The 27,019-nt window shown below is 45.4% G+C and overlaps 3 protein-coding genes across 4 annotated transcripts in view; 1 reads left to right on the forward strand and 2 right to left on the reverse strand.

Moving 5' to 3' along the window:
• The first annotated feature begins 1,023 nt into the window (after window positions 1-1,023).
• bsk146 (brain specific kinase 146) lies at window positions 1,024-3,170 on the forward strand. The gene is made up of 4 exons (XM_070852182.1): window positions 1,024-1,195; window positions 1,322-1,524; window positions 2,134-2,325; window positions 2,412-3,170. Exons 1-4 carry the CDS (start codon window positions 1,024-1,026, stop codon window positions 3,168-3,170), a joined length of 1,326 nt encoding a protein of 441 aa, XP_070708283.1.
• A 5,749-nt stretch (window positions 3,171-8,919) lies between these two features.
• On the reverse strand, window positions 8,920-17,648 carry LOC139220112 (retinoic acid-induced protein 1). Its single transcript, XM_070852183.1, has 6 exons — window positions 17,479-17,648; window positions 13,757-16,389; window positions 12,670-12,763; window positions 11,155-11,207; window positions 10,978-11,049; window positions 8,920-10,028 (listed from the first exon to the last, which is right to left on the reverse strand). The coding sequence occupies exons 2-5, from the start codon at window positions 16,385-16,387 to the stop codon at window positions 11,002-11,004; spliced, it is 2,826 nt and encodes a 941-aa protein (XP_070708284.1). The 5' UTR covers window positions 16,388-16,389; window positions 17,479-17,648; the 3' UTR covers window positions 8,920-10,028; window positions 10,978-11,001.
• Window positions 17,649-20,022: 2,374 nt separating this feature from the next.
• Window positions 20,023-27,019, reverse strand: part of mprip (myosin phosphatase Rho interacting protein) — a 37,527-nt gene continuing 30,530 nt past the window's right edge. For both annotated transcript variants that reach the window (XM_070851428.1, XM_070851430.1), the window contains 8 exons: window positions 26,226-26,373; window positions 25,898-26,015; window positions 24,252-24,411; window positions 23,984-24,097; window positions 23,699-23,785; window positions 23,453-23,615; window positions 23,270-23,355; window positions 20,023-20,992 (listed from right to left, as the gene is read on the reverse strand). In XM_070851428.1, coding sequence (XP_070707529.1) covers window positions 20,921-20,992; window positions 23,270-23,355; window positions 23,453-23,615; window positions 23,699-23,785; window positions 23,984-24,097; window positions 24,252-24,411; window positions 25,898-26,015; window positions 26,226-26,373 — 948 coding nt within the window. In that variant the 3' untranslated portion in view covers window positions 20,023-20,920. The remainder of the gene's footprint in view (window positions 20,993-23,269; window positions 23,356-23,452; window positions 23,616-23,698; window positions 23,786-23,983; window positions 24,098-24,251; window positions 24,412-25,897; window positions 26,016-26,225; window positions 26,374-27,019) is intronic.

Genomic DNA, 27,019 nt, shown 5'->3' on the forward strand with positions numbered 1-27,019 from the left:
GGACTGGTATTGGCTCTGTGTGTGTGTGTGTGTGAGACTCAACTCACAGCTCAGCTCTGGCATCCCCCTTGGCGAGTAGCATTTAGAATTACTTAAGCCTTCACTGCAGATAATTAGCATTTTCAGTGACTATCACACTGCAGATCTGAGGAGGCTGCGAGCTGCAACATCGTCGGCTTGTTGTCCGTCGCTGACCTTGAAAACCAGCAGATGTGTCACCAGCACTCGGCCTCTTTACATCCCGCCACAGAACATGTGTGAGTCGTGCGTCCTGCGTGTTTCTTCCACGTGTCCGCCACAGACAACTTGCTTTATAGTGAAATGGAAACAGAGAGACGATGAAATGTGACCAACAAGGACAAACACAGGCTGTAACCTCGCATCTTATTTCACTTTAAATGTTTCATCGATTTTTTTTAAAAGTACGTTAGCTTTTATTACTTTTTTTTCTTACATTCGCTCGTAAATGTCACGCGTGAAATACCGGAAAACCGCATACGTCTCAATGACAATTTCAAATGTCATTTTTCCAGTGAATTTGTACGTTTACATCATACATGTGAAATGTTGGAACAGCACGAGAAAATGGTTTTCTGTGTGAATGACGTGAAATATGTTTCACATTTAAATAAATGTACATTTACAGTGTAGAAATGAAAATTTTTGTTTTCATGGTATTATTATTCTTGTTGGTATATTGCACATATATTACAGGTGTGTATAAAGCTGCAAATCTACTATAATAATCTTACAGTAACAGTAATGATAAACTAGAACGTGTATTTTATCAGCGGTTAAACGTTCACAGTGAAACAATAGCTGCAGATATTTGATATACAAATCATACTAGAGAATGTTACAGTATTAGTAATGATAAGAGGAACGTTTTAACAATGTGTGTCCTCTCCTGTTTCTGTACAGTGACACCAGGTGTTAGCCGCTGCTGCTCTTGTCCTGCCTGAGCGTCCGTTCCACCAGTTTTTTCTCCCCCGGGCCGCCCCCCCCCCCGAAACGGTCCCCAGCATGAGTTCCTCTCCGCTGGTTTCTCGAGCCAACATGGACATCCTGGACGAGCTGCAGCTGATCGCAGCCCAGAACCTGGAGAGGCTGGAGGTCAACAAGTACTACGAGGTGATCAGGGAGCTGGGCAAGGGCACCTATGGCAAGGTGGACCTGGTCATCCACAAAATCAGAGGTGAGGGGGGGGCACGTGCTCGCAGACATACAGACATACAACACAGCTGTAGCCCACTGCTCGAAATAGGAAAGAATCACCAAAGTCTCTGAGGTTATTTTCTTTCATCCGTTTTGCTCCCTAAAGGTACAAAAATGGCACTGAAGTTCCTGAAGAAGAAGACGACCAAGCTGAAGTCGTTCCTGCGGGAATACAGCATCTCCCTCTACCTGTCTCCCTGCCCTTTCATCATCAACATGTTCGGCATCGCCTTCGAGACAGACGAGTACTACGTGTTCGCACAGGAGTACGCTCTGGCAGGGGACCTCTTCGATATCATTCCTCCACAGGTGCTCCATCCCCTCCATTACTGTGGTCAATGCTGTGATTAGAAACAGAAGGAATCACATTCCTCGGGGGTTCCGTCACTTCATTTAGCCACAATGCAGAACGTCTCCACTGTGGCACCTTTAGTGGCAGCCTTAAAAAAAGACAGGCATCTTCACCGGGGCTGGACTCTCTATGAACAAGTTTTTGATCACAATTCTGCACCTAGCGCCTTGAACAAAGTGTTTGATTAGAAAGAAATGAATGCAGTTTTATAGAATACTGCCATGCCGAGCTTTTTTTCCAACACCCTTGTATAAGACAACTTTCAGTTTGAAAGCATAAGGTGATTCATATACACAATCAAAAAAGAAAACAAACACAGGAAGCATGCAGAAGCACGCTGCTTTTTTGAATCTTTAATGTATTTGGTGTATGTTTTGTTCGTTATTACATTTGTATCAGCGTGTTAGTGAATAGTATTTAAGCCAGAGACACTTGTGTTGAGGAACTGACCATTTAAAGCTCTTTGATTGGACATTACTATTCAGCTGGTGGCCCAGCAGCTGATGAATGAGCCACTGCTGGTGTTCAACTATGTCGCTCTGACCTCCCTCTGTGTGTTCCTTCAGGTGGGTCTCCCCGAGGCAGTGGCGAAGCGCTGTGTGCACCAAGTGGCCATCGCCCTGGACTACCTGCACTGTAAGAAGCTGGTCCACAGGGACATCAAGCCTGAAAACATCCTCATTTTTGACCGAGAGTGCCGCAAGGTCAAGCTGTCCGACTTCGGCATGACGCGCCGTGCCGGCTCACCTGTGAAAAGGGTGAGTAACATTTCTGTCTATGACCTCATATCGTCTCTGGCTTTTCGTGGTGTTGACCTGGTGAGTTTCTCCCCCCCCCCACAAAGGTGAGTGGCACCATCCCGTACACGGCCCCGGAGCTCTGCGACGTGTCCCGCCACGAGGGCTTCTGCGTGGACTACAGCACTGACGTGTGGGCGTTCGGCGTGCTGCTCTTCTGCATGCTGACCGGCAACTTCCCCTGGGAGAAGGCGCTGCCCTCCGACTCCTTCTACCAGGAGTTCATCCGCTGGCAGAAGAGGAGGACCAACACGGTGCCGTCCCAGTGGAGGCGCTTCACCGAGCAGGCCCTCCGCATGTTCCGCCGCCTGCTCTCCGTGGAGCAGGACCGCCGCTGCTCCGTCAAAGAGGTCTTCGGGTACTTCAGCCACTCCTGGATGCTGGACGCGGAGAACAACAACAACAACGGCAATGGCAACAGCGCAGGCGGTGGAGAGAGGGTTGGCGCTGGAGGGGGAGGAGGTGGAGGCGGCGGCGGGGTGCGCGGAGAGGTGGACGGCACCATCTCGTCATCTTCATCCGGGGAGGAGGACGAGGAGCTCCTTGTGGAGAGGATGAAGCAGCAGACTTTGTCTCCTCTCTCCCCGCTGTCACCCATCTCTCCCATGTCTCCCGTGGCGGTGGAGAGGGGGAGCGGCGGCGGGGCCAAGGGCGGGATGATGGAGCCGGGCGGCGGCCACCATTTCGTGTCCGTCTCCACCAACAGCTCCGTGTCGTCCACCAACAGTTACGATCGAATGCCGCGAGAAAACAGCTCGCCGGGGGGGCGCATAATGGTGGCTACGCCCATCGAGATCTGCGTCTAAGGTCGTCACAGACTCACCGGTACACACTTTTATACCTCTCGTCCAACCACATACCGTAGGTGTGCATGCATGGAAAAAGAACCAGACAATGAGTACTAACACGTATGCTTTTTTTTTTTTAACAACTTGGGAGAGGAAGAGCACACTCATGGAGGACTCAGAGAGCATTCGTAGAGCGCGTACATTCCTCGTGAGGTAGAGCTGGAGTGCAAAGACTCCAAGAAAAGGCCCCATTTACACTTTGATTTCAATGATGTGTGCAATGTTTCGTGAAACCCCAGAGGGAAAATTGCTTCCATTAGAGATTCTGTCACCAAAACCATCCGAAAAGAAGACCAAAATGTATTTCTTAAAGCAATACTTCCAGCAAAAAAAGAAGAAGAAAGAAAAAAAAAAGTCGCAGAGAGCTGGGTGACCTCTGCAGGACGCGGCTGGGTGTCATTTTGGATCGAAGCCGAGGGACAAAGGATTTGTATTTTTGAAGACAACTGAAACAGAGTTTTAGGAAATACCTTGTAAGATAAAAAGAGGAGCGAGCGGCGGTTTTAAATGTTTCACGTGTAACAAAAATGTGAAAGTGCGAGTGTGTTTGTTGTGTGTATCACCGTTCGTTCCGTGTGTATGAATCCAAAAGAAGTGGATTTATTTTGCTTTGAGAATTGGATTATTTATTTGAACCTAAAAAGACTACACACTCTATTTTTTCTATATTATTTTTTTTTTTTGTAAAGCAGCTTTGTCTTTCGTTCGACTTCACATTGGAATTTGGCGTTCTGGCACAGCTGTGCCGAGTCCACTTCTCTGTGCAACACCCTCTGTTGGCTGCTGTACATACTGGTATGAATAGCTGTATATGATGTACGAGGTTTGACTAACGGTTTTCAGATGGAAGATATTTTACACGAGCGTCAGACTCGACCGAGGGAAGGCTGATGATGTCTCTGTTCTTCACGTCGAACATATCTACTTCACTGTTGAAAGACTGTTTTCTACTCACTCTGGAGATTCTGTTTGTATAGCTTCTGTTTCCTTTGAAACTTTAAGCAAAACGTATCGTCTGAAAAGAAAAGAAAAAAATGATCACTTTGCATTTTCAATTCAATCTGAAGGAGGAAAAAAATAAATAAAGTCACAGAAGTGTCACCTTTTATAAAATGCATGACGAGTAGCTCAAACGAAAAATTGGAACCAGCTTAACAAAAAAAAAAAGAAAAAAAAAATGCGGGAAAAAAGTTTTAAAAAAGAAACGTAAAATGTTGTGATGTAGAATTTTTTGCCGTTGCACAATTTCTTGCATTATGTCTCAGAGTGAATATTGCCGTCATGATCTCCCGAGACATCCTAGGGCTAAAAAAAATCTGAACAATAATTAGTTTCTGTTCAGTGTGTTGTATTTGTATAGCTATTAATGTCGTGTACATCTTACCACCTTCAGGAAAAGAGAAAAAAAAAAGCAAAGCATGGGGACGCAGAGTGAGAGGGTTCAATTTAAATCGCAGGTTGGGAATTTAATGATGTAATTTTAGGAGATTCTTTCTTCTAAATTGCCACCTTTTTTTCGTGAAATAGCGTGGCGTAGATGTTCTTTTGAGTTAAAAAAAAAAAAAGTAACAGCAAAAAAAGTAGTCCATTGCTTTCCTCGACTCATCGTGAATATTAGCAAATGATTTGAAGAAAAAAAAAAAACAAAGCAGCGGATCATGCGTAGGAATGGGCCTTTTGTGTGTTGCTCTTCAGACATAAATCTGCATGAACTTGTATGTGCTAAAGCTCTGTTGTGAAAACCTGCTCGGTGTTCCTCCCGTCACAAGCTGTAGTGCAGAACTCTGTAGATGTAGTGTAGCTGCAGACGACATGTTTCTTTTTCTTGTGAGAGTGAGCCGCCTCAGCCTGCCGAGGACCAGCCAAACTCTGCTCAGCCCTCACAGAAAACCCTTTTTTGGATCGTGTTCATCAAAGCTGCTCCCAGATCAGCAAGCGAGTATGCAAATGACTACATCTTGTGACAATCTCTGACCTCATCTGCAGCCTTCTGACTCAGAACAAAGGACGGTCCTGATGCAGACACTGTAGCCGTGCTGTTTTCTATGCCGGCTGCAGGCAGCGGTGGCTCTGCAGTTTCCTGCGTTCGCTCCAGCACATCACATCCAACTGACGAGGCCTCTCACATGGCTGCATAAGGAGAGATAACACGGGTCTGTACATTACCTCATCGCGTCATTCCTTATCTGCAGGCTTCACCCTCAAACCTCCGCTCAGTCTCTCCATGACTCCTCCCAGATTGGATCTTCAGTGCATCAAACGTCCATCCTGACAAACCACTTGGTCTCATGACAGTGGCGGAGCCGAGGGGTGGCCAGTGGTGGCCAGTAGGGCGAAAAAAAGAATGACAATTAACACTTTATCTGTTCAGATTCTACTCCTTCATTTGCTGTGCCTCCACCTCCTCAGTCAGGACCAGTCTAGTGGTTGACTTCAGATTAGTTATTGTGGTAATGCTAACGTAGGCACGGAACAGGTTTACCTTTATCTGGAGTTTTTTCCAACTGTGGAGTCAAATCCAAAATGCTTCCACAAGTTACTTTTCACATGATTTGGTGTTGTGATTATCCGTTGGCTCACAGCTCACTAGTCTCCAGCAACACAGCATGTTACACTGAGAGTACAGCGTTGCTAAGCAACACAGCTCGGCAACATAGATGCCAAAAGGCTAACAATTTAGCTAGTTAGTTAGCTAACATGCGGGTGCAATAACGTAAATGCAGTAGGAAAGCCTCTATATGACCACAATGACAATGTGTGAACTTACTGGATAATTAAAACCTGAAAATTAAACATCGTAATTTTCTGAAAGGACGTGAACTTGGTGCTTTCAGAAAATTTCCACTTGTGAAGTCGTCGATACCAAATGGGGGTGGGGGGGGGTGGGGGGGGTGTTCACATGGACTCTTATGAACACAGGACACACGCGCCCCCCATTTGAAGGCACCATATTTTACAACAGTGTATTTCAGAGCACAAGCTGCTGCTGCTGCCTTCCTGCATTTATACACAGAGATGTTTGAGCGCATTTAAAAACCAGCACAGATGTGTTCAAATAAAAAGTGACAGAATAGAGACTAGAGTCTGGCCGCCCCCCCTCGGCCATCACGTGCACTTATGTGGTTACTCTTTTTTGGTCGGAACGAGGACCCACATGTTAAAGTGTTGCTTGTAGTGCTACTGAGTGCTGGTACTGTTAGAAACTGTTGAAATTCAGATTTTTCCCGGCTTGTTTCTTTAGAACAGGAAGATTTGTCATCATTTCAGCCCACAAGAGAATTTGGGTCTAATTTTAGACAACGTGGACACAGTTTGGCTGCAAGCAAACATTTTCAAATATTCACTAAATTGTTAATAACAGCCCATTGATCTCTAATGGTGTGCTGCACGCTTGGTGCTCATTTGCCTGAGTGATCCTAAATAGTGACCGTTTGGCCTGCGGCACCATGCTACGCAGACAGAACAGTCACCTGTATGAACACTACTCGGCTGTGGGATAATTCCACTAGTTTAGAGTGACATTCATTTGCTTCAGAGATGTTAAAACAAGGAAAAAAACGTTAGACATTGATACTTGAAGCTAAAGAAACTAGTTGATTTGAAGTATTTTTTTTGCTTTGTGCAGCAACAGTAAGACCAGAGAATGTTAGAATGGATATTCTGGCACAGTGGATGAAACATAACTTACCCATGTGGGGGTCAGGTCCAGTATCTGCTGCAGCTGAGGACTCCAGACCTCCCCTCCACACACACACATACACACCAGTCGCTGCTGCCTCCTCACCTCATCCATAACGTACTGTGTTGTAATGGAGTTCCAGTGTCTTTCTGTGACATAGTTCAAAAGCATCCTGACTTTGGTGGAGTTTTAGTGATTAGGTGACCACAGCACTAGAACTCGTATCCTGATCTGTCTTTGCAATACAACTGTCTTCCTGTAAGCTGAGATTTAGTCAATAAAATGAGAATTCTTGTCGGATTGATGTCTGGCTTTGGGATTTTTTTTTGTCTCGTGCTCCCCACCATACATCAAGAGTGCGGTTTGTTTTTACAGAACAGCGTCGGAGCTTCTCTTCCTCCATCAGCTGCAGTTTCATCAACTCGCAGCTGCGTGTTGGCGTCAGAGCCTTAAGTAATTATTCTAATTAGTCTATATCAAAGAAAACATTTAAAATAAGATCTCATTTCCTTTTTGAACATTTTAGATCAAATTAAAACATTACAGAATATGAATACTTTGTGCTAAATATATTATATATTTTCAAATCTAAAATTTTACCACCAGTCTCCCAAAAACAATCTCTTACAGAAAAACCAAAACGTTGAACAAAATATTTATTTTTGACAATTACATGACCTCTGGTGCGCCGAGAGGTGACTGAGACGGTACAAAATAGTTGCCCAGTTGATCATGAAAAAAAAAAAAAAAAAAAGTGACAGGAGTTGGCAGTCCACGTTAAACCTAAAAACAGCACGGCACTGACAGACACGTGGAGGCGGCGTTGGAATGTGATGAGTGGTGTGCACCAGGACAGCAGACCGCCGCATCCCGATACATGTGTCATTGCTCCAGTCGATGTGGGCTTCACACAATGAGCCCAAAACAAAGAAAGAAAGAAAAATAATAACCACACCAAATAAAATTTAAATCATTAGAATATCTGAGATTCAGCCCTGAGATTAACACACGGACAAAACACTTTAAAATAAAAAAAAGAAAAAATCAAATATTTTGTAAGAATAACACATATTCCAAAAGCTGTATTTGGTTCAATGCAAACTGCCTGTAATTGAAAAATCTGCAGTGAAAAAATCATTAGAAAAAAAAACAAAACCAAGTAAATTTCACCGCAACAAAATATAAAACACAGAAAACATAAGGATGGCACAGATAAAATAGATGGTGTTCTAGGATGACGTGTGTGTGAGTGTGTCTGGCTGCTGCTCAGACACTCAGTGTGAACACAGACCTGGCTCACTGCTCTCAGACAGCTCAACGCTGCCCCCAGTGGCACTATGCCAGAGTACACAGGGACGCTCCACCGACACTGATCACACAGGAACAAACAGGCCACTGGCAGGCCAAAGCCCTCGCCTCATCACCTGATTCTACAGGTCAGCACATGGCTTACAGTCCCAGAGTCGGCGTGCACCTGTGTGATTGGAGGCTTCCTTAGCAATTGGCCTGCCAGCTCCTCGTGTTAATAAAGAGTCTGCAGCGTGCTAAACGCCTTCAGTCGCCAGGACATCCAAAGGAAGGTGATGTACATCCACTGATTTGTCGTTGCACCACAAGCTAGTGAGAATAGGAAATATTTTATATACCTCTTGTACGTCAGATAAGGCTTTTTCAGAAAGGTTCTGGTGGAAACTCACCATTGAGGCCCGAGTTGACAAATAAAATCACGGTAAACTATCAGGCGTCTTAATACTAGCATGGCCATTCCTACTGAAGTTCGGATCGATGTAAACCAAAGATTCTCAACGTCGGCACAGAAATCTGTAAACACACATCCTCCAGTGGTGAAGCTGAGTGGTCCTTTCATTCCCAACAGAGGGCCTTGCTGGAGTGCACAACGTAACGCGAGTAGTGTGCTGCAAAACTCAAGAGGACGAACCTGAACAGAAGGAAACGATTGCAGCTCTGACAGGGGAGATCTGAGTAAACAGCGGATGACTTGAAAAGGAGACCCTTTAGCTAGGGAAAAACTAATGCTTTTATTTATTACAACCAAACAGAGCTCTCCAGGCTGAAATTCCATTCAGGTGTAATTTAAAGGTCCGTGCAGACGAACACAACGGGGGCACATTTGGATTCTGCCGGCCTGAAGAGGGAGGCCAAAGTGCACTAAGCCAAATAAAATCACATGGTCTCATCCTGACGGTTTGGGTTGGGACTCCGTTTCAGTTCGCAGAATTTACCTGTGAGCCTGAACATGAGAGAGCCTGAGGCAAACGGTGTGATTAGGGGAGGGGGGCAGTCAGCTGAAGGGGGTAATACTGCAGCGGGAGCAGACGACCACTCAGCGCCACTCCGAAGCCCTCACACACTGGGGGAATACATTCAAACACACTGTTCAGTCCCCTCGTTAACGTCAACATTCAGTGAAGGTGTCATTTGGGTGTCCTTGAGACGCTCCGGGAAAACTAAACACAACAACGTGTGCTAAACGAAATAAATTGTTGTGTTTAATAAATTAATACGGAACCCGTCGTGTTTGACGGCGTCCAATCAGGTACCTTGTTCTGCGAGCAGCACGTTCTCCGTCCCGTCTGTTCATAAAACCAGCATCTCCTTCGCTGGCTTGATATTTCAACATCGAAGTGCTTTACCAATAACTTAAAAACACACAATCAAACCTCTTTGACAACTGCTTAAGAAGCCAACAAGAAAACGTCAGGAATAAATAAACCAAATATAATCAAATACTTACAAAATCTTTATAAAATTAAATATCTTTGATTGTTATTCATATTTAAGCCAAGAAAAAAAAAACCATATAAATAACTACAAAGTGATAACATAAATGAGAGATTCAGCATGTTACTTTAAGTCGGCTGGTTTCCCCAGCCCGCAGGTGTCACTGGTGTTACTGGTGTGTGTCTGATGAGTACCGTCACACTGGACTGGGGGGGGCGGGGGTGACTGGGCTCCTCCAGCCAGTGTCGGAGGTTAAAAAAGTGCAGCTGAAGAGCAGAGGCTGAAGTTAAGGTTTGCGGGTGCTAGCTGTCAGTCAGAAGAACCCTGGTCCACAGTTGCCATAGTTACCAGCATTAGGGGAAGGAGAGCCCCCGCAGGATGTTGCAGGTGAACGTCTGGGAGAGTAAACACAAAAACATATTTCAAAGTGATGAATTCATCAGCACATTTCTTCCCGTTTTGGAGGGAAAACGCGCTGCTGTTTAGAAAGAGAGCAGACGGAGACACAAACATTTAGCTTCACCTGCACCCTCAGGAACAGCAGAAACTTTGAGTTATGCATGTAGTGTGAAACGCTGCCTCCATCTTCTCAGTCTTCTCATAAAATGTCGGCCCCTAAACACCAGCCACCTGTTTACCCGGCGGAGTGCCACCGTACAGGTGGGTTACCAGGTATGGTTAAGTAGTGTGGTAATAGTTAATGACACTGAACATCTGTGCTGCGCTGTTATCTGGATTTAATGCTGCTTTAATGTGATTTTAACAACCAATTGATCGCTTCTAACAAAAGCTTGGAGTCACTTGTCAAACTGCAAACGTTGGAAGAATCTTTTCAAGTACAACAGAATTGACCAATCAATATATTTAACCCACTTCTCCAGCTTCAGTTATTAATGATAAGTTAGCTCGTTAGGATGTCAGTGCATTATTTACTTCATCCTTTTTAATGGGGCAGTTTGTTGTCTTTATCTCCCATAATGCTTGCACTACGCGGAAACATCATTCTCTGCGACCATTACCGATTCTGGTCGGCTGAGTAAAATTGGAGCAACTTAGCAAAGTAGCAAAGCAACTAGTACCCACATAGAAATTAGGATTGACTTCACACAAACTTGTCATTGCATTTAGCTTTAGTGCAAAAAGTGGCAGAATGTTTCTTTACTGCAGAAAGCTGCAGCACCAAGTGTCTTTAACTCACATGGGCTTTTTACTTTTTACTGCCAAAACTAACGGCAGGTTAGGCCAGTGTTCCTACTTGCACCCATGGCAACATCTCCAAATTGGCTGCTTGGCTGAATCAACAGTCCGGAAGAGGACATGAAAGCAGAGCAGGTGTTCACTAACCTCACGAGGTCTCTGCCAGCTCTGTCACCTGTCGTCCCAACGGCTCCCTGGAGGGGCTTTGAATGTCTTGTTCTGGGCAGGATGAGGGATCACAACAGTTAATGCTTTGTTAATAACAGTCGCACAAGGCATCATCCGTAAGAAACTGAATCCTCTACTTTTGTCAGTTGTCCTCACCTTGTGCTTTTTACACTTCATGGAGAAGTTTTCTTCAATGAGAACGCAGTCTGCTAGAACGGAACAAGAACAGGAGTTGAAGAAGCCACACGGATTCATTCAAAAGGTTCGACCGCCCACGTGTCCACAGTTCAGGCTTAGTGGAGGTGATAACAGCCAACAGCACTTCACCACAGAGCTATTCACAGACCAACACACGTGAGCTGACACACACACACGCTCTCCCACAGCAGCAGCCGTGGGTTTATTCAGCAAGATATTCTCAACGGGGCAATTGTTAAACAAAGACTTTGAAAAGTGAAGCCAAAGTTAAGTGCGTGGCTGGATACCACTAAATATAGATTGGGTGAACTGATCCATTAAGAAGGAAACCAGTTAACACCAGATAACTAAGCATGTTGTAGCTGGAAACATACAGTTGCACCTAAAATCATTCAACCCCCAATGCACACTACGTGTATTCAGTGCTCTTATGAGGGATTCTATTCAGGCGGCTGAATCATTTTGAGACGGCAGTCGGCATTAACAGTAGCATATTGTGGAGAAACCACCTGCAAGCAGTGTTGGGCCATTTCAATTGCTCTTGTTCGAGCTGAAAGTTTTTCCAATACGTCTAATTTGCAAAGGAGGTTGAATAATTTTGGGTGCAACTGTGCACAAGGATAAGTATGGATAAGGATACCTAAGTGTGGATAAGTGACTGCACTTTGTTCCCTTGTTCCCCCACATGTGCAGACGGGGGGGCAGAGAGCAGCGCTTACCAGAGCCACAGACTAACTTTTTAGCCTGCTGCCACTGGTTTTCACGCTGCAATAAAACATTCTACACGGTACCTTTTTTTTTGTCAGTTCCCATATAAAGTATAATTTAACTATTAAACCTGGGCTCTTTGTTAGGGGTTAAAGTTAGAGTCACACAAACTAACCGACTGAGGCAGCAGTTCTAGGAGGTAAAATTACTGTTTCTGTTAATGGAGTCTGGTGGCTTTGAGGAGAGCAACATAATGGCTGTTTGTGGTTAAACAAAAAGGATGTTCGGGGCCTTTCTCTGTATGGCTTCCTCTAACGTCGTCAGACACCATTACAGCTCATTTGCTGTTACCTACCAGTCATTTTGAACCCAAAATATGTAACAATGGAGCCCAGGTTGTAAAATGCCAGTTATCCTTAAGCATATAATGTAAATAATGTGCAACGGGAATAAAAGTGCTCATAGGTTTATTTAAATCACCGCAACTCACTTGTGATAATAAATAAAATAAATAAACTTAAGGTGCTTGACAACTTGACTTGGCAGAGTGCTGTATATCTCTCTTACACACACACACACGCACGCACGCACGCGCGTGCGCAAGATGTGCATAAAATCCTGCTACATGCTGACAAAATCTATACAGAAAATATATTTAAAGTATTTGTTCTAAGGCAACTGTCTGCACACCCAGTTGGTGTTTATTAAAAACCATTTTCATACAATATTCCAATATAAGTGTTTTTTCTGACTTGGCCTGCTTACCTGACTCCAGAGCACACCTGTAGTGGTACTTGTTGGGACAGCCTTTAAAGAAGCAGCCCAGCGTAGCACCTGGGTCACGGCATGCCGAACACATCTGAAAACACAGCAGGTCAGAGGCCAGATGAAGACACTGTGAACATGTCTGCGAGCATGTTGTACCTCACAAAGAGAGGAGGCTCTGTCGAGGTCACTACCGCCGAGTATTTAATACGGAGTTCTCACTAGAAAAGCAGCACACAAAGGGAAGCTCCTCTCAGATGTTTCTGTGAATTTAAAACCAAAGAGGTTGTATTTCCCAGCAACCAGGCACTTCTGTGGCCCTGGAGTTAATCAGATTTATGATATTTTAAGGAGTCTGGTAAAGAAATGCTAAATTGGAGGATGCAGAAAACATTTCTGATTATAAACAGTGAGAGCCTACGATGTCAAATAAGAAAATCCTTAAAGACATTAAAAATTAACTTTGGTCACATGTGGCAGCAGATGTGCTCAGTCAAGTTTTCCCTTATAAGCCTGCTGCAGCCTCTCAGGCCTGAAGTGTTCGTTAATACACCCACACATTATCCCCTTGGGATCACAAATATGGCAAATGTTCTGGCATTTTGTCCAACATGTTAGATCATAGTCTAGTCTGAGGGCGTGGATTTGCTGTGGATCGCACTGTATCGTTGTGTTTGCTTGTGGGCTTAGGACAATTAGTTGATTCAATGATTAGCAGATCAGCAGTCAGTGAAATCGGCAAAACATTTTAATTCTCGATGAACTGTATACTTACTATTAAGTGATTTTAAATGATTTTCTCTAAATTAAATATATGCCATCTACTAAATTGTGGTCTACTACCACCCCACCCCCATGTGTGTGTTTCATAGGAAGTGTCACTGCAGGGACCTCAGCTTTTAATTAGCAGCTCTCTTTGAAATGCACAAGGAGCCAAATCCTCAAGCAATTAAAGATTTGTCATCTTGTAGGAATCTCAATGTCTGCACCGATAATAACGCTCCACAGATCCATTCATTTCCATCATATCAACCACATCTACTGCCTAACAATATATTCACATCACAGGCTCAGAGTGGAGCTTTACCGTCTCCTGGGCCACCTTGACAGCCTCCTCCAGTCCGTAGACTTTGCCCTTCACAAGGAAAACGCCTGCGGACCAGATGCCGCAGTCTTCGTGGAGCCAGTATTCAAAGGGCTCCAGGGGCAGCACCGGGGGGCTGTACCAGTCCTCCACGTCGCCATAGCCGGCGTCTGAACGAACCCGCTTAGCTGCAGGGCTGCCACTACCGTCACCGGTCCACCGCTCGCCGTCCAGGTGGCCCTTCGGCTTCAGCTGAGCTCCTGGCCTGAGGGCCTGTGGCGTGGGTCGCATGGCGGCCTTCCTCCCCCTACCCCTGATGCTGCAGGACGAAGAGTCCGAATCGCTGTACTCGTCCTCGTCCACTTTGAGGCCCGACATGCTGGCTGGTGTTTTGGTGCTCGGCCGGAACCCTTCGGGGTAATAGGGACCATGGAGGTCCCCCAGGTCCATGGCGTTGGCCGACCGCCCACACAGGCAGCAGACGAGCGAGCGCTGGTGCTGGCTGTGTGTGGACAGCCGGCCCAGCTGCAGGCAGGACGTGCTGGGTACAACTGCAGAGATAAAGCCTCCGGGGTGAGCCTGCTGCTGGCCCTTCCTGTGCTGTGTCCTTACCTCCTCGGGGTAGTTGATTACAGTGCACAGTGATGGCGACGACTGCTGACGCTCCACGCGGATGAACGGGGAGAAACTGTCCAACCTCGAGTCCCTTTTCTCCTCCTTGTAGTTAACGTACTTCAGCTTGATCTCTGGCTCCTTGGGGGAGAACATGGAGGAAGGGTGGCCCCGACTGTGTTTCTTCCGCCTACTCCTGGGAGTGCGAGCCCCCTTCGTCTTGGCAGTGGGAGATGTTTTACTACCTGCAGCCTTGCCTTTGGCTTTGCCTTGGCTTTTCTTTGGAGATTTTGACGGTGGTGGTGGTGGTGGTGGTGGTGGTGGTGGGGGTGGGGGGGAATATTGTGCCACATGACTTTCCGCTGAGGGGTCAGGGTGAGAAAGCTGCTCTTGCTCCTTCTTTGAGTTTTTGTGCACAGCATGCTGAGGGCTTTTTGGATGAGTTTTGCTATGCGACTTTTTAGAATGATTGATTTCTGAATCAGAGGTAGAGTCTTTGCAACTGTCAGTGTTAATGTTATTAGTTTTACCCCTTCTTACCGGAAGGACTGTTCTCTGTTTTATCGTTTTCACCGAGAGAGATGCTTTCGATCTGCCTTTCCTTTTTCCTACCGGCAGGCCATCATTCCTCTTGGGACTGGCTGACTTAGAATCTCTAGCTGTCAATTGGGAAGCATTTGCCGTCTTACTGGTGCGCAAGCATCCTAACTCTTCATACCTGCCGGAATTTATGTTCATAACTATAGCCTCTAACCGCGTCCCTCTGCCCGAACGCACCGGCAGTTTCTTTCCTTTTAAGCTTCTCTGTAGTGCCTTTGCTTTCCCGTTCATGTGGGGAACAACAGTCTTGGGTTTGTTTTCCGAGACATCTGACACACTCGCATCATCTGTCAAGTCGATCAAATGCTCCAACACTGCCTTCCGTCTGCAGCCAGGGTGCTTGTTTTCACTGCTTGAATCTAAGCTCGTGGTACTAAAGCTGATGCTATAGCCCGGCTGAATGGCCGCCTCAGTACTCAACCCATCCCACACAACCTCATCAGTTGTCTCCAGATAAGAGTTGTCGCCGCTGGGTGAGCTGGAGGCCTGAGGCAGGATGAACACATCCTCCACGTCATCCTGTGAGGTAGCAGAGGGGGAGACGGGGTCCTCCAGGGGACTGATGTACTCCCTGCTGAGAGAACACAGGTCTCTAGCACCCACGCTCTCCGGGACCACCACTGGGTCCTGCGTCTTAGACATGACAAAGACCACCTCAGAGCCTCCCCCCTCCTCATCCTCCCCTGCGGCAGGGACGAGCGTCTCCGGTGAGGATTCAGCACACACTCCTGAGCTCGAGCAGCTGTCACCCAGACCGTTCTCCAAACCCGTACCGTTGTCCCCAGAGAGGCGGTGTTCTCCTTCGCCTGGAGCGTGCGCATCCACGTCCCCATCGCTGGAACCGACTCCACCATTCAACCCAGGAGGCTCCTGCGTCAGACTCGCCTCCCCGTCGTTCTCCGGTCCCACCTGAGCCCGAGGCAATGACTGAAAGAGTTCTGTCTGAGTGGCGAGGTCCACGGGCCCCTCAACCTGCTCCAAGTAATGCTGGTTCAGTGCATAGGCCGTCTCCCTGAGCCCTTCATCTGAGTCGCAAGGAGGGTGGAGGGACAACTTGCTGACGGGCGGCACACCGCACAGAGGCGACTGCTGAGACAGGGAGTCGTGGCTGGGGAAGACGTGAGACCTGCTCACGTAGGAGAGCGTGACTGTAGTGTGGGAGAAGGCATTGTCTGGTTGGATCTGATCCCCTGACTGCAGCGTGATGTCTGAGGAGCCCGTCTCCGAGAAAGGTAACGCAGGGTCGCTAGTCTCAGGGTTCGGGTACCAGCCGGAGCTCGTGACCTTCCGCAAGGCATCGAGGGACGCGGTGTTGAGGACGCAGTCCTCGCCTTTCCTGGTCAGGTCGATCACAGAGGGGATGCTGGAGGTGGAGAGGTCTTGAGGCTGTAGATCATCCAAGCTCCCAGGTGGTTGCTCCATAACTGCAAAAAAACCCAGTAACTTTTAAGCAACCTGGTTTGCAGAAAGTGTTTATTACTTTTAGTTTAGTCAACAACTCTTTATCAAACCAGAGGACACACTGAGCACCGGTGTTCTATTCCAGGAACTCGAGGTCATAGTTGAACTAATTTTCACCACTAGGCTACATCACCTTGAGTACCACTCTGTTGGTCTGTCATTAAATCTGATTTATTTAAATACATTTTTAAGGATAAAGCAGGAAGTTAAACCACAAGCAATGAAACATGAAGTCATAACGTTGACATTGGCTGGGGAACTGACGTGTGCTTGGATTTCATTAACGTTAGAGAACATAACAGGGATTAAGTAATAATTTTGGCTCACTTCCAATTTTTCTCATTGTTGAATGAGAATAATATCCAGTGGTTCGGTTCGGTGGATAATGTCTTTCCAGACACTTGGTTGACTTTTTTCCACCAACGTTGACAGATCAGGGTCGCTAACGATAGTTAGCTTAGCAGAGCAACAGCTAACGTTAGCTTGCTAGGCCCGGGCTAGCTCCGGCACCGTTCCCGTACGCCGAACTACATTAAATATCTGGCTGCTTTAAAAGATTTCATTTAAGACAGAAAGTCATACGCCACAGAATGTGGCTTTGAAACTCGTATTGACCGACAAAGACTCTCTCTCATTTCGGCGTGACCTGCTCCGCTAAGAAGGTTATTACTTCGATAAAATACCAACTTTTATAGCCAAGTGGTCCACATTGTTCGTCACTGTCCAATGTGACTCCTGGTAACTTTGTTGCAGGCACAACGGCCAAACCAAATTTAAAATGTTAAATCTTTTTGAAATGGTATACTTTGACGTATCATATGAATTCCGAATTGAAGGGTGGATCTTAACGATTCAAATAAGTAAACTTTGGCTTTTGCCAGACTTCAGATTTCAACGACAAGCGAGATATTATTAAATTGCGGATTACTTTTCGTGGAGTTTGGCAACACGTTCTCTCCATTTAAGAGAACGGCACACATCGGGGCAAGGCCCGGCTGGATGAAACAAAGACAGAGCGGAGGTAATGCGCTGTGCTGCTAATCAAAACTTACCCGGACGGGAGAGACCGCAGCGTTTTTAAACGTCCAGTTAAGAAATAGTCCCACCCTGCATCTCTTTCAACAGCCCGGCTACTCCAACGAGTCCTAACAACAGCGCGGAGAGAAAAAGCCCCACATTAAATAAAGATCCACACACTTTCCAGGAACACACTACTCTGATAGCAGCGCTGTCAAGAGTCTAATCTCACACTTCCGGGTGTCCCTTCACAATAAAACAATTAGTGGTGCGTATCATTGGTCTTTTTATTTGAAATAACATGGATAAAAAGTATAGTTAAACAATACATCAGAGCGTGGAAATGACTAAAGGCATGCATAATTCCTCTAAACGTTAGCAGGGGGCAGCCCGTTGTTCAGTTGGCTCAGAATCAGCCCTTCCATCTGTTGCATGCGGGCCAGCAAAGCCTCACCAAACTTAACCCGGTCCAGCCAACCTGGAATAATATACTGTCTCTTCACGTGGTTCAATCAGTGGACATTGTTGTCAGCTGTGTGCTGTCCCTGTCTGTCCCGGCTAATCAAACCAGCGGACCAGTCGTCACTCAGAGGCATTGTGGGAGCAGAGTTCCAAACGCACTCAAAGGCTTTTATTCCATTCCTTAAATGCAAAGAATCATTTCTTTTTTCCTACAATAAATTTCACTTTTGTGGACATAGAAAAATGGCTTCACAGCGCCCCCTAAATTCAAGCCCCGGAATCACGTTTGACGAACGCGTACGAAATTTGGCGGCAGCCTCTTGAAGTGATGTCATAAACCCAACAGGAAGTCGGCCATATTGGATTTTTCGTGCATTTTCGATCAACTGGAGGGGTCACAAATTGTCAAGCTAGTCTGAGGTGGTGTAAACTTGGTCAGCGTGTAGAAAAGAGCTTAAGACGAAAAGTTGTTGAGTTTTCACCAAACGGCGTGGCCTAAACATTCAGTGTTTTGCCATGAAACAGGAAGTGGTTAATAATTGGACTCTATATGGTCCAGTCTGCACCAAACCTAACATGTTTGATAAAAATCCCGCCCTGAAGATGTCTACATGTCAATATTCAGTTACAGTCATAGCGCCACCTAATGGCGTCAGGGAATGGTGTGATTCACGCCGCGATGTCTCAAGACTGGCCTGTTAACCAGATCCACCTCAAATTTGGTCAGAAAAGCCTCAAGACCTCGATGATGTTCCATAGTTTTCGTCGAAAGGCGTTGCAGCTAATTTCGATCCTTCGCCATGAACAAACAAACTGTTGTAACTCAACTCTACAAGGTCCTATCTTCACCAAATTCAGTAATGGGTCTGAAGACATCCATCCATCCATCATCTATACCACTTGTCCTTCAGGGTTGCAGGGGGGCTGAAGCCAACCCCTGCTAACTTTGACTGGCTAACTTTTGGCCATTTATAGGGGTGATAAATTGACGAAGTAATCCATGGGGGTTAAACCGATCCACCTCCCCACCACCCCAACTGTGACAACGAAAAGTTGATGAAAGTCTCTGCAAAACTCAAATGGCGTGGTCGTGGCAAGCCGTCAGATTTCCATACCTCGCCATGAAATGGGAAGTTGTAACTTCAATGTACATCATCCAATGTGCTCCGGCCCGAAGACATCTACATGCCAATTAGCGACCACAGTCATTGTGCCACCTACTGCAACAGCAATTAGGTTTGTATGGTGTGGTCAACACTTCATATGCTGGAATTTAAGGCGTGATTAGTGGGTGCTCTCTAGCGCCACATAGGTGGCACAGGAAGTGACACGTGCAGTGTCCGAAACTCGTCAAAATTCAGAGCTACGTAGAATGGTTGGCGTCCAGCGTGCGCACAGGTGCCAGGGCCTGCTCATCGCTGCTCGCAGCTTTCATTTTCTTTATATTTCTTAGTTTATAAGACAAGGTTGTGATAACTAGAATAAAGATAAAACATGACGGGAATCAAGGGTTTTTGACTTGGTGTCAAGAGATTAAAGGGGTATTTCAGCCATTTAGTATTCCATTTCCATTAAACTTGGGTACTTGTGAAACACATATTAGAACCAACTGGAAGCAGCATCCTCGCGTTTAATCCTAGGACAAGTTTATCTCCATTACAGCTCATGTAAACTTGGGAAGGAAAATTAAGCTTAACACATTCAGGCTTATTTTATTATTAAGACTTTTCAGTCTGACTTTCGCGTCAGACTGAATAAGACGAGCGTCTGATGGTGAGATGGTAGAAGTGCAGAATGCAGCGTTTCCTATTTTATCACAACCATGTCTTTTCCCCCAGAGTGACTAAACTGAGACATCAGGCAGACAACATCCAATGCACTGAAGTGAGTGAGTGTGGATTCACTGTTCACTGAATCTAACAGAATCAGTATGTTGAGTGTACTTACACGATAATGTGGCTGCAGTGAACGCACCACGAGACAGAGCAGCATGACCAACAGTTAGACTGCTGATCATTTGTTTTATCTGTCATCCTTTAAATGTGTTTGTTCAGTGTGTGAAAGATGAAAAAAAATAGTACACAACAGAAACATTTCACAACAAAAAGGGTGCAAAAATATTTATTGCTAATAAACCTGTAGTCAGTTGGTGTATATTTGCTTTATATTTACAATAATAGAGTACAGAGGAATGGGAATGTGAAAGAAAAATCCCAACCACTTAAATAAATACAAAGGGACTGCCACTGAACAAGACTACAAACAGAACCAACTCCAACAACTCCTATACAGCTGGACCAATGATTGCAGTGAGAAAAAAAAAAAAAAACTCTATATAAATTTTCATATATATATATATTTAAATTATAATCAGTGAATCCCATCCGTATGCGTTCAGCTGTCGCCTGTCCACGGGTGTCGTGGATTGATCCAACAGAACATCTATGATGTTCATTCGGAGGCGAGGCGATGGAGCGACGTGGCGGGTGCTTGTTTTCTACTGCAGCCGAGCGCTTTTGTTCCGTAGCTTGGTTACTGAGCAACACTGATAACTGAGTGGTGGAGCGCTAACGTGCATGTCTGAGCGCCACACTCACTCTTATTGTTTTATAATGCAAGTGTTTACTCATCAGTATGTAGTTGTGTTTAGCTGTTAAACATCACATTTCTGCCTCTGGCTAGCAACAGTCTAGGGAGTAAAAACAGTAGCTTACACAGTCATAGTTTTAGTGTACGCATGACAGACGCTCAATTAAAAACAGTATTTACAGGAAGACATGGCAGCAAAACATAAACAATACAAAAAAAAAAATGTCACAGTTAACTGAAGTGCATGGAATGCAAAATCTAGACATGAAATTCAAACTTCATACCATGTTTTTTTTTTTTTTTTTTTATAATATACGATGTGTGTTTTGTGACCAGTGTGTAGTGTTACTAAATAAGTCATTACAGAGCTAAAATATAGTGGGCTTCAAAACATGCAGCAAGGTAGGCAGACATGAAGCGTCGCTGTCAGAACTCCTTGGTGTCTTTGTTTTCAAACAGGTGGAGTCTCTGCTCGGCGGTCAGCCCTTCCTTTAGACTCTGCAGGGACACAACAAGCGTATGTTAATAATGGCTGTGATGACCAGGAGCGGCTCCTGAGGCCGCAGTGTTTCCCTCATCAGTGTTAATCTGTTGCCACCCACACATCACAGCTCCAACGCGGGGCTCTGCACCCTATGAGCCCCGAACCCTACAGACGGCTGGTCATCAGGGATACTAACTGAAACTGATCAATATGACAATTACATTTTCTAATAACTAATGTTTACTCTGATTTTTCTCTCTCTATTACCATTTCTCTATTTATATATTTATTATGTTTACTTCTTTTCTTTATTATTATTAATATCATTGTGTTTTAATTGTTTAAGAAGTGTCTTTCTTGCTTGATTTTTTTTTACCACTATTACTATTTGTATGTATGTATGTATGTATGTATGTATGTATGTATGTATGTATGTATGTATGTAGGTACCGGTATGTATGTAAGTATGTATGTATGTGTGTCTGGAAAATCACACTCCTGATTCATGTATGCCCTGAAACATTTTGATAATTGTGTAAAACTGAACACTAATGGCTTCCTTGTTTGCCTTTAACACCTGATCAGTTGAAATATATTTAAACCGTTTATTTTACTCATGTATTCATCTTGAAGCAGCTTATTTTACATATCTTTGACTTCATTGGCAGATACACTACTCACAAAAGTTAGGGATATTCGGCTTTCAGGTGCACACGTCCAACTGTTCAGTGTCTCAGTACTTTTGGCACAAGTTGCTGTTCTCTAACAAGAAGCTTAACAGCAAAATTCACAACAGGTTTGATCCATGAATCCACCAACACATTTCCTGCTTCAGTTAGAATTGGTATTTAAACAGTCCTCCTCATCCTGCTGTTCACATTCTGACATCATGAGACCAAGACGACACCTAACAGTTGATCAGCAGCACCTCAACACTGGAGGCTTCAAACAGGAAGTCCTCAGACGGAGGTGTTCACTGAGCTTAGAGGGTCACAGAGTGTCATCAGGAGGTTGGAACAGTGATACAGAGACTGGAAGAGTCACAGAAAGGAGAGGAGTGGACATCCTTTGGCCACATCCCAATTTATTGAGGCACTGAAAATGTTTTGTTGTGGTATACCTACCACTGTTTTCTTTCAATAAATTGTTTAAGATGAAGAAACTACCATTGCATGCTTCTACTTAAATGCCCTACTTTCATGATATAATATCACTGTAGCATTCACTTTTTACATTTTCCATAAATTTCACCTGAAAGTCGAATATCCCTAACTTTTAGTGAGTAGTGTATGTGAGGTTTAATGTTTCCTTTCTCAAAATGTCAAACTAAACTAAAACTCAGCGACAAAGGCCAGACAGCTTTGTTGGTGTTAGCCCGCTGGCTAGTTTATACAGGGGTGCTCCAGCAGTATGGGGGTGGTCAGCGTTACCTGCTAAACAGGCTTCTGCTTTTAACCACTCGTGTTTAACACAAACACCCAAAAAAGTGAAACTTTACATCATCTTATCAACTTAATGGAGGTTAAAGGAAAATATTATGCGTTTATTTTACACTTTATTTTATATACTACTTATTAATGTGTTCAGTTGTATATTTGACCAGTCTGATAATCTGTTGCTGGTTTTGGGGCTCGGCTGCATGTCTGAAATGAAACTCTTTCACTAAATATTTCAGCGCTGATGTGAAAGGACACACAGATTGGTTATAGAAGCCCAGTGGCATCTCAGACACACTGCCGTTCTTCACCAACATGGGACACATGTGAATATTAATGTGAAGCAGTGACTTAGATTTATTAAGTGCTTTAGAGGACAAGAGGATGTGCTGAGAGCACCCGTGGGTGCATCTGGTTTACCTAAAGGAGAAGGGGAGGGAGGCCTACAGGTCCTCAGCAGCCCTAACTGTCCCAGGGCATGTCACGATTCACAGACTGAGGACAGAAGGGGGAAAACACACCGGTAAGTGTGTGTTAGACTACGGTGCATCACAATCCCAACACCGCACTTTGGATGGACTCGCAAAATGGACAAATAAAACGCAGTCAAGCAGGAACGCTGCCAGTAATGATTCAGCTGTGGGCATGCAATGCTGCATGCAACAGTGCAGGTGACCAGTAGGTGGCAGCAAGTCACTTAAAACTGCTTCTCAGAGTTTTTGGTGGGAGGGTGCTGATGGACTGGCACTTCTAAAGGTGCTGCTGCTTCTGACACAAAGGCTGATGCACTTCAATGAGGTAACACCGCAGTGGGATGAAGGACTGATTTAACTGGCCACTTAGCAGGAAACCCACCTTAGACCTCATGGTGCGCTCTGAGCGTTTGGCTGCAGCAGCTGCCATCTTGAGGATGTCAGGGTTGCTTTTGGACTTCATGATATCTGTGAGGGAGAAACAGTCCGAGTTGTGATAAAGGGAAACGATGAGGGTGGTGAATTGTTCTTGCAGGCGTCCTGCGGTGTTTCTAGCTTTTCATACCATATCCTCCGCGCTCCACCTCCTCCAGTGATGGCTCACCGAGCGCCTCGTGAGCCAGCTGCAGCTGGTCCCTGAGCCGACCCAGATCCCGCTCCGCTTTGGCCTTGACGATGCTCAGCTCTGTGTAGATGTCCTTGTACTTATCCGTTGCATATTTCTTGTCCTGAAACACATTGTTTGTCAGTTCAGATAAAAGGCTTTCATGTTGGTCTCTGAAGTGCTGTCAAAACAGGGGAACAAACGTACTCTTTGGGCCGCTTGGAGTTCGTCTTTCAGGGAGTTGATTTCCTGCTTCAGGTACTGGACCTCTGACTCCTTCACCCTCAGCATCACCTAGGCCGTCAAAGAGGAGAGAAGATGAGTGCAGGCAGACTTTGCCTTCAGCACCACATTACAGTGGAAGAACCTGCCTCAGGAGCATCAGCTGCTGCACTTAAAAGCTCACTAGCACAGACCTGATTTTATGATGTGCTTTCTAAGCAGGATTTTCTGCTTGATTTTACATTTCATTACTTTGTTTGAAGAGATTACCTCTAACTCGTAGAGCTCTTTTCCCTGTATTGAGGAGTTTGTGTCTCCTACGCCGTCCTCCGATGTCATTGAGCGCATCTTGGTGATCTCTGCTGCCAGACGGTTGTTCAGTTCCTAAAAAATGCAGACAAGGAGAAGCTTAGAGCTATTTTTTTTAGCAGAATGGCGGCAGGTATGCTTTCATGCACACTGCGTCAGTAAACAGACCATGCCGTGTCCCTGAGTAAATATTTGGGCCCAGGTGTGCTGTGTACTGTGTGTGCTGCACCTGGTTGTGTGCGTTGAGCTCCTGGTTCTCCCTCTGACACTGCCTGAGGGCCTGCCTCTCGGCCTCCAGCGCCTGGGCCAGGTGGGCGTTTTCCAGGCACTTTTGGGAATACTGCTCCGACAACACCTCAATCTCCCGCTGGAACGAACACAGCTCCTCCCTAAAACACAACCCAACACCACGCTGAGAGAAAATCTAAAGCCACCAGTTTGGGTTCAGGAGGACAAGGGGGAGCAAATCCAGTTAACCAGTCGATCTTTAGCGTTCTGACAGATTTGCGGCCAGAACAAGGTTCGTCAGATGTCCCGTGACAGAGAGAAAAACAACACTGGCTCTGTGTCTGTGTGGCTCTCTTCCATGCTTAGCAGTGTCTCGCACAGATACTTCAGCCATCCGTCGCAGATGTTAACAGTTCTTCAGACTCACACAGCGAGTCACATGTTGTGACTTACGCGAGTCAGTAAACACACCAAAAAAGTAAAGCAGTTTGATTTACTGTCAGCACCTGCACTTCCACACACGTCACCAGGTTCAGAGTTCCAGCATGCTGAACACCTCAACACAAGTCCCAGCAGGTTGTGAGCGACAGCTGCTAAACCAGAGCACTTTATCAGGTCTCAGATCAAATGAAACCTCCTTTAATCCAAGAACCTTAAAACGCACATCGAGAGCTTATGCACTGCTGAGGCCAACATCAACATTGAAAATGCAATCATTTACATAAACATGCTTTGATAGGGTTCCCAGCAGCATATACACAGACACCAGTGTTTCCCACAGAATGACAAATGCAATGACGCCGGGGGGGTTATTAGAGTACAATACCCTGTTTCTAGTAGGTCATTTCTTATTTCACCATTTATTTCTACTTAATTTGCCACCTCATTTTAATGTTCCACTTCAGTTCTCCTTTCCTGATTTACACGCACACACGCGCACACGCGCACACGCACACACACACACACACACACACACACACACACACACACACACACACACACACACACACACACACACACACACACACACACACACCTGGTCTGAGTAGCTGCTTGCCCTGCCTCACCTCTTTCTGTGTCTGCTTTGTTGACAACAAGAAGTATGTTTTATAAAGTCGCCCTAAAAAATACTGCAGAGCTGCGTGTGGAGAGAACAACAAACTTTTACAAAACAATGGCACAGGGAGGCCTAACTTAAATCAGATAGTTGGCATTTAAAGAGGGGACATAATACTACAGAGCGTTTTCTCTCTCTCAGTGTTTCTCTGCAGAGCATGGACGATTGTCCGTAGACCCTTCCTGCAGCTAAACGAACAGGTAAGCTAGAGGAGGGAGGGGTAGAGCGAGGGGAACGGTCCATCACATGAACGCCTGCAAGACGTAAACATGGATATCTATCCCACATCCATCATCCAAGCCCATATGACATGAACATGGCATTTGAACATACTTGAACTAATTACGTGTTTTCATGCTTTTTGACGCAGTGTCAGCCCTCCTGCTGATTAAGAAGTGCTTTGGACTTTAATTTTGTATTTTAAACAGCGGCTTTATATATCAGTAGCACAACTTCTGATCAGAGGTCCTTGGTCGATTGAACGCCTTGTTTCTAGAGACCGTACTGCAGCTACACTGTGGAACACTTACTCGTGCTGTCTGCGAATCTCCTCTATGTCTGCGTTCTCTGTGTTGCTGTTGGCCTTGCGAGCTCTGTCCAGCTCCTTCTCCAACTCTGTCCGGTGAGCGTTTTTCATTGCTTCAATTGCTAAAGTAACACATGAAACAGCTTCAATGAGTACAAGTTTAATACTTCGTTTAAAACTCTTTACTGTGGTAGGTAAGCTCAAAATATGGCAGCCAGACGATAATAACATTAGCCATAAAGTGCCACAATAGCAGCTCTGTGCTTTTGCTGGTTTCTTGAGAAATCAGACACGTTTAGGTCAAATGTTATTTAGCCTCTGATATTATTTACCAGCGATGGTGGCTGCCGTCTCCTCTGCCAGCAGTCGTTCTTTCTCCTCTTGCAGGTTCTCCAGCTCTCTCTGGTGCTTCCTCTGCAGCTCGTCTATCACCTTCTGATGGGACTCCTCCATGGCAGCAAAGCCCCTCTCACAGGTGGCCTATGAGACAGGAAAACATGGTGCGGCGGTGAGTTCATGGTTCATGTGGACGGGGACCGGAAGGTTCACCTGAGCAGGGAAAACCCCATGGCCCTGAAATAGAAGCCAGAGCAGATTTCCAGCAAATAACTTGCAAGCAGCAGCCTGTTAGCCACGAGCAAGTTGAGCCTGTGTGAGTACAAAAAGGGTTAAGAGGAGTGACAGGATACACAATGCACTGAAGGAACGCACAGATAATGAGAGAGGAGGGCGTAAGAAAGTATATGCTGTCATTTCCTGTCCACAGCAAAACATCCCGTTTCTAAAACCCTGATTCCAAACTGAGCTCGTGTTGTTGAATAGTGGCTGTAGGCTGCAGCTAATGGGCAAATCCTAATCTGCCTAAGGGCCAAATCTTTGATGGAATGTAGGGTTAAGCTGATAATACAATCATGAATAGTTGGGTGTCTGAGACACTGCAGTGAAATGTATCTTAAACTTTTTTGACGTCAGCTTGCCAAACTAGCACCTCTGGGTGAAGAAAGGAGAATAATCCTCGTCAACACACTTTTACACAGAGCCATTACACTGCTATTATAACTATGGTGCAAGTTTCCACAAGAAGGGATTTCAATGGCCTTTCCACTAGCCCAACTAAAAACCTCAT

Source organism: Pempheris klunzingeri, chromosome 20 (genome assembly GCF_042242105.1).
Source record: "Pempheris klunzingeri isolate RE-2024b chromosome 20, fPemKlu1.hap1, whole genome shotgun sequence".
NCBI classification, from domain to species: Eukaryota; Metazoa; Chordata; class Actinopteri; order Acropomatiformes; family Pempheridae; genus Pempheris; species Pempheris klunzingeri.

What these genes read in the sequence shown, in the direction of transcription:
- LOC139220112 (XM_070852183.1), bottom strand. Translation starts at nt 16,387, where the DNA reads ATGGAGCAACCACCTGGGAGCTTGGATGATCTACAGCCTCAAGACCTC. An exon ending in TCAAGGTGGCCCAGGAGACG is followed by an intron (nt 12,764 to 13,756) that starts GTAAAGCTCCAC and finishes CTGTGTTTTCAG; the next exon opens with ATGTGTTCGGCATGCCGTGA. An exon ending in TGAAGTGTAAAAAGCACAAG is followed by an intron (nt 11,050 to 11,154) that starts GTGAGGACAACT and finishes CATCCTGCCCAG; the next exon opens with AACAAGACATTCAAAGCCCC.
- bsk146 (XM_070852182.1), top strand. Translation starts at nt 1,024, where the DNA reads ATGAGTTCCTCTCCGCTGGTTTCTCGAGCCAACATGGACATCCTGGAC. An exon ending in GGTCATCCACAAAATCAGAG is followed by an intron (nt 1,196 to 1,321) that starts GTGAGGGGGGGG and finishes TGCTCCCTAAAG; the next exon opens with GTACAAAAATGGCACTGAAG. An exon ending in CCGGCTCACCTGTGAAAAGG is followed by an intron (nt 2,326 to 2,411) that starts GTGAGTAACATT and finishes CCCCCCACAAAG; the next exon opens with GTGAGTGGCACCATCCCGTA.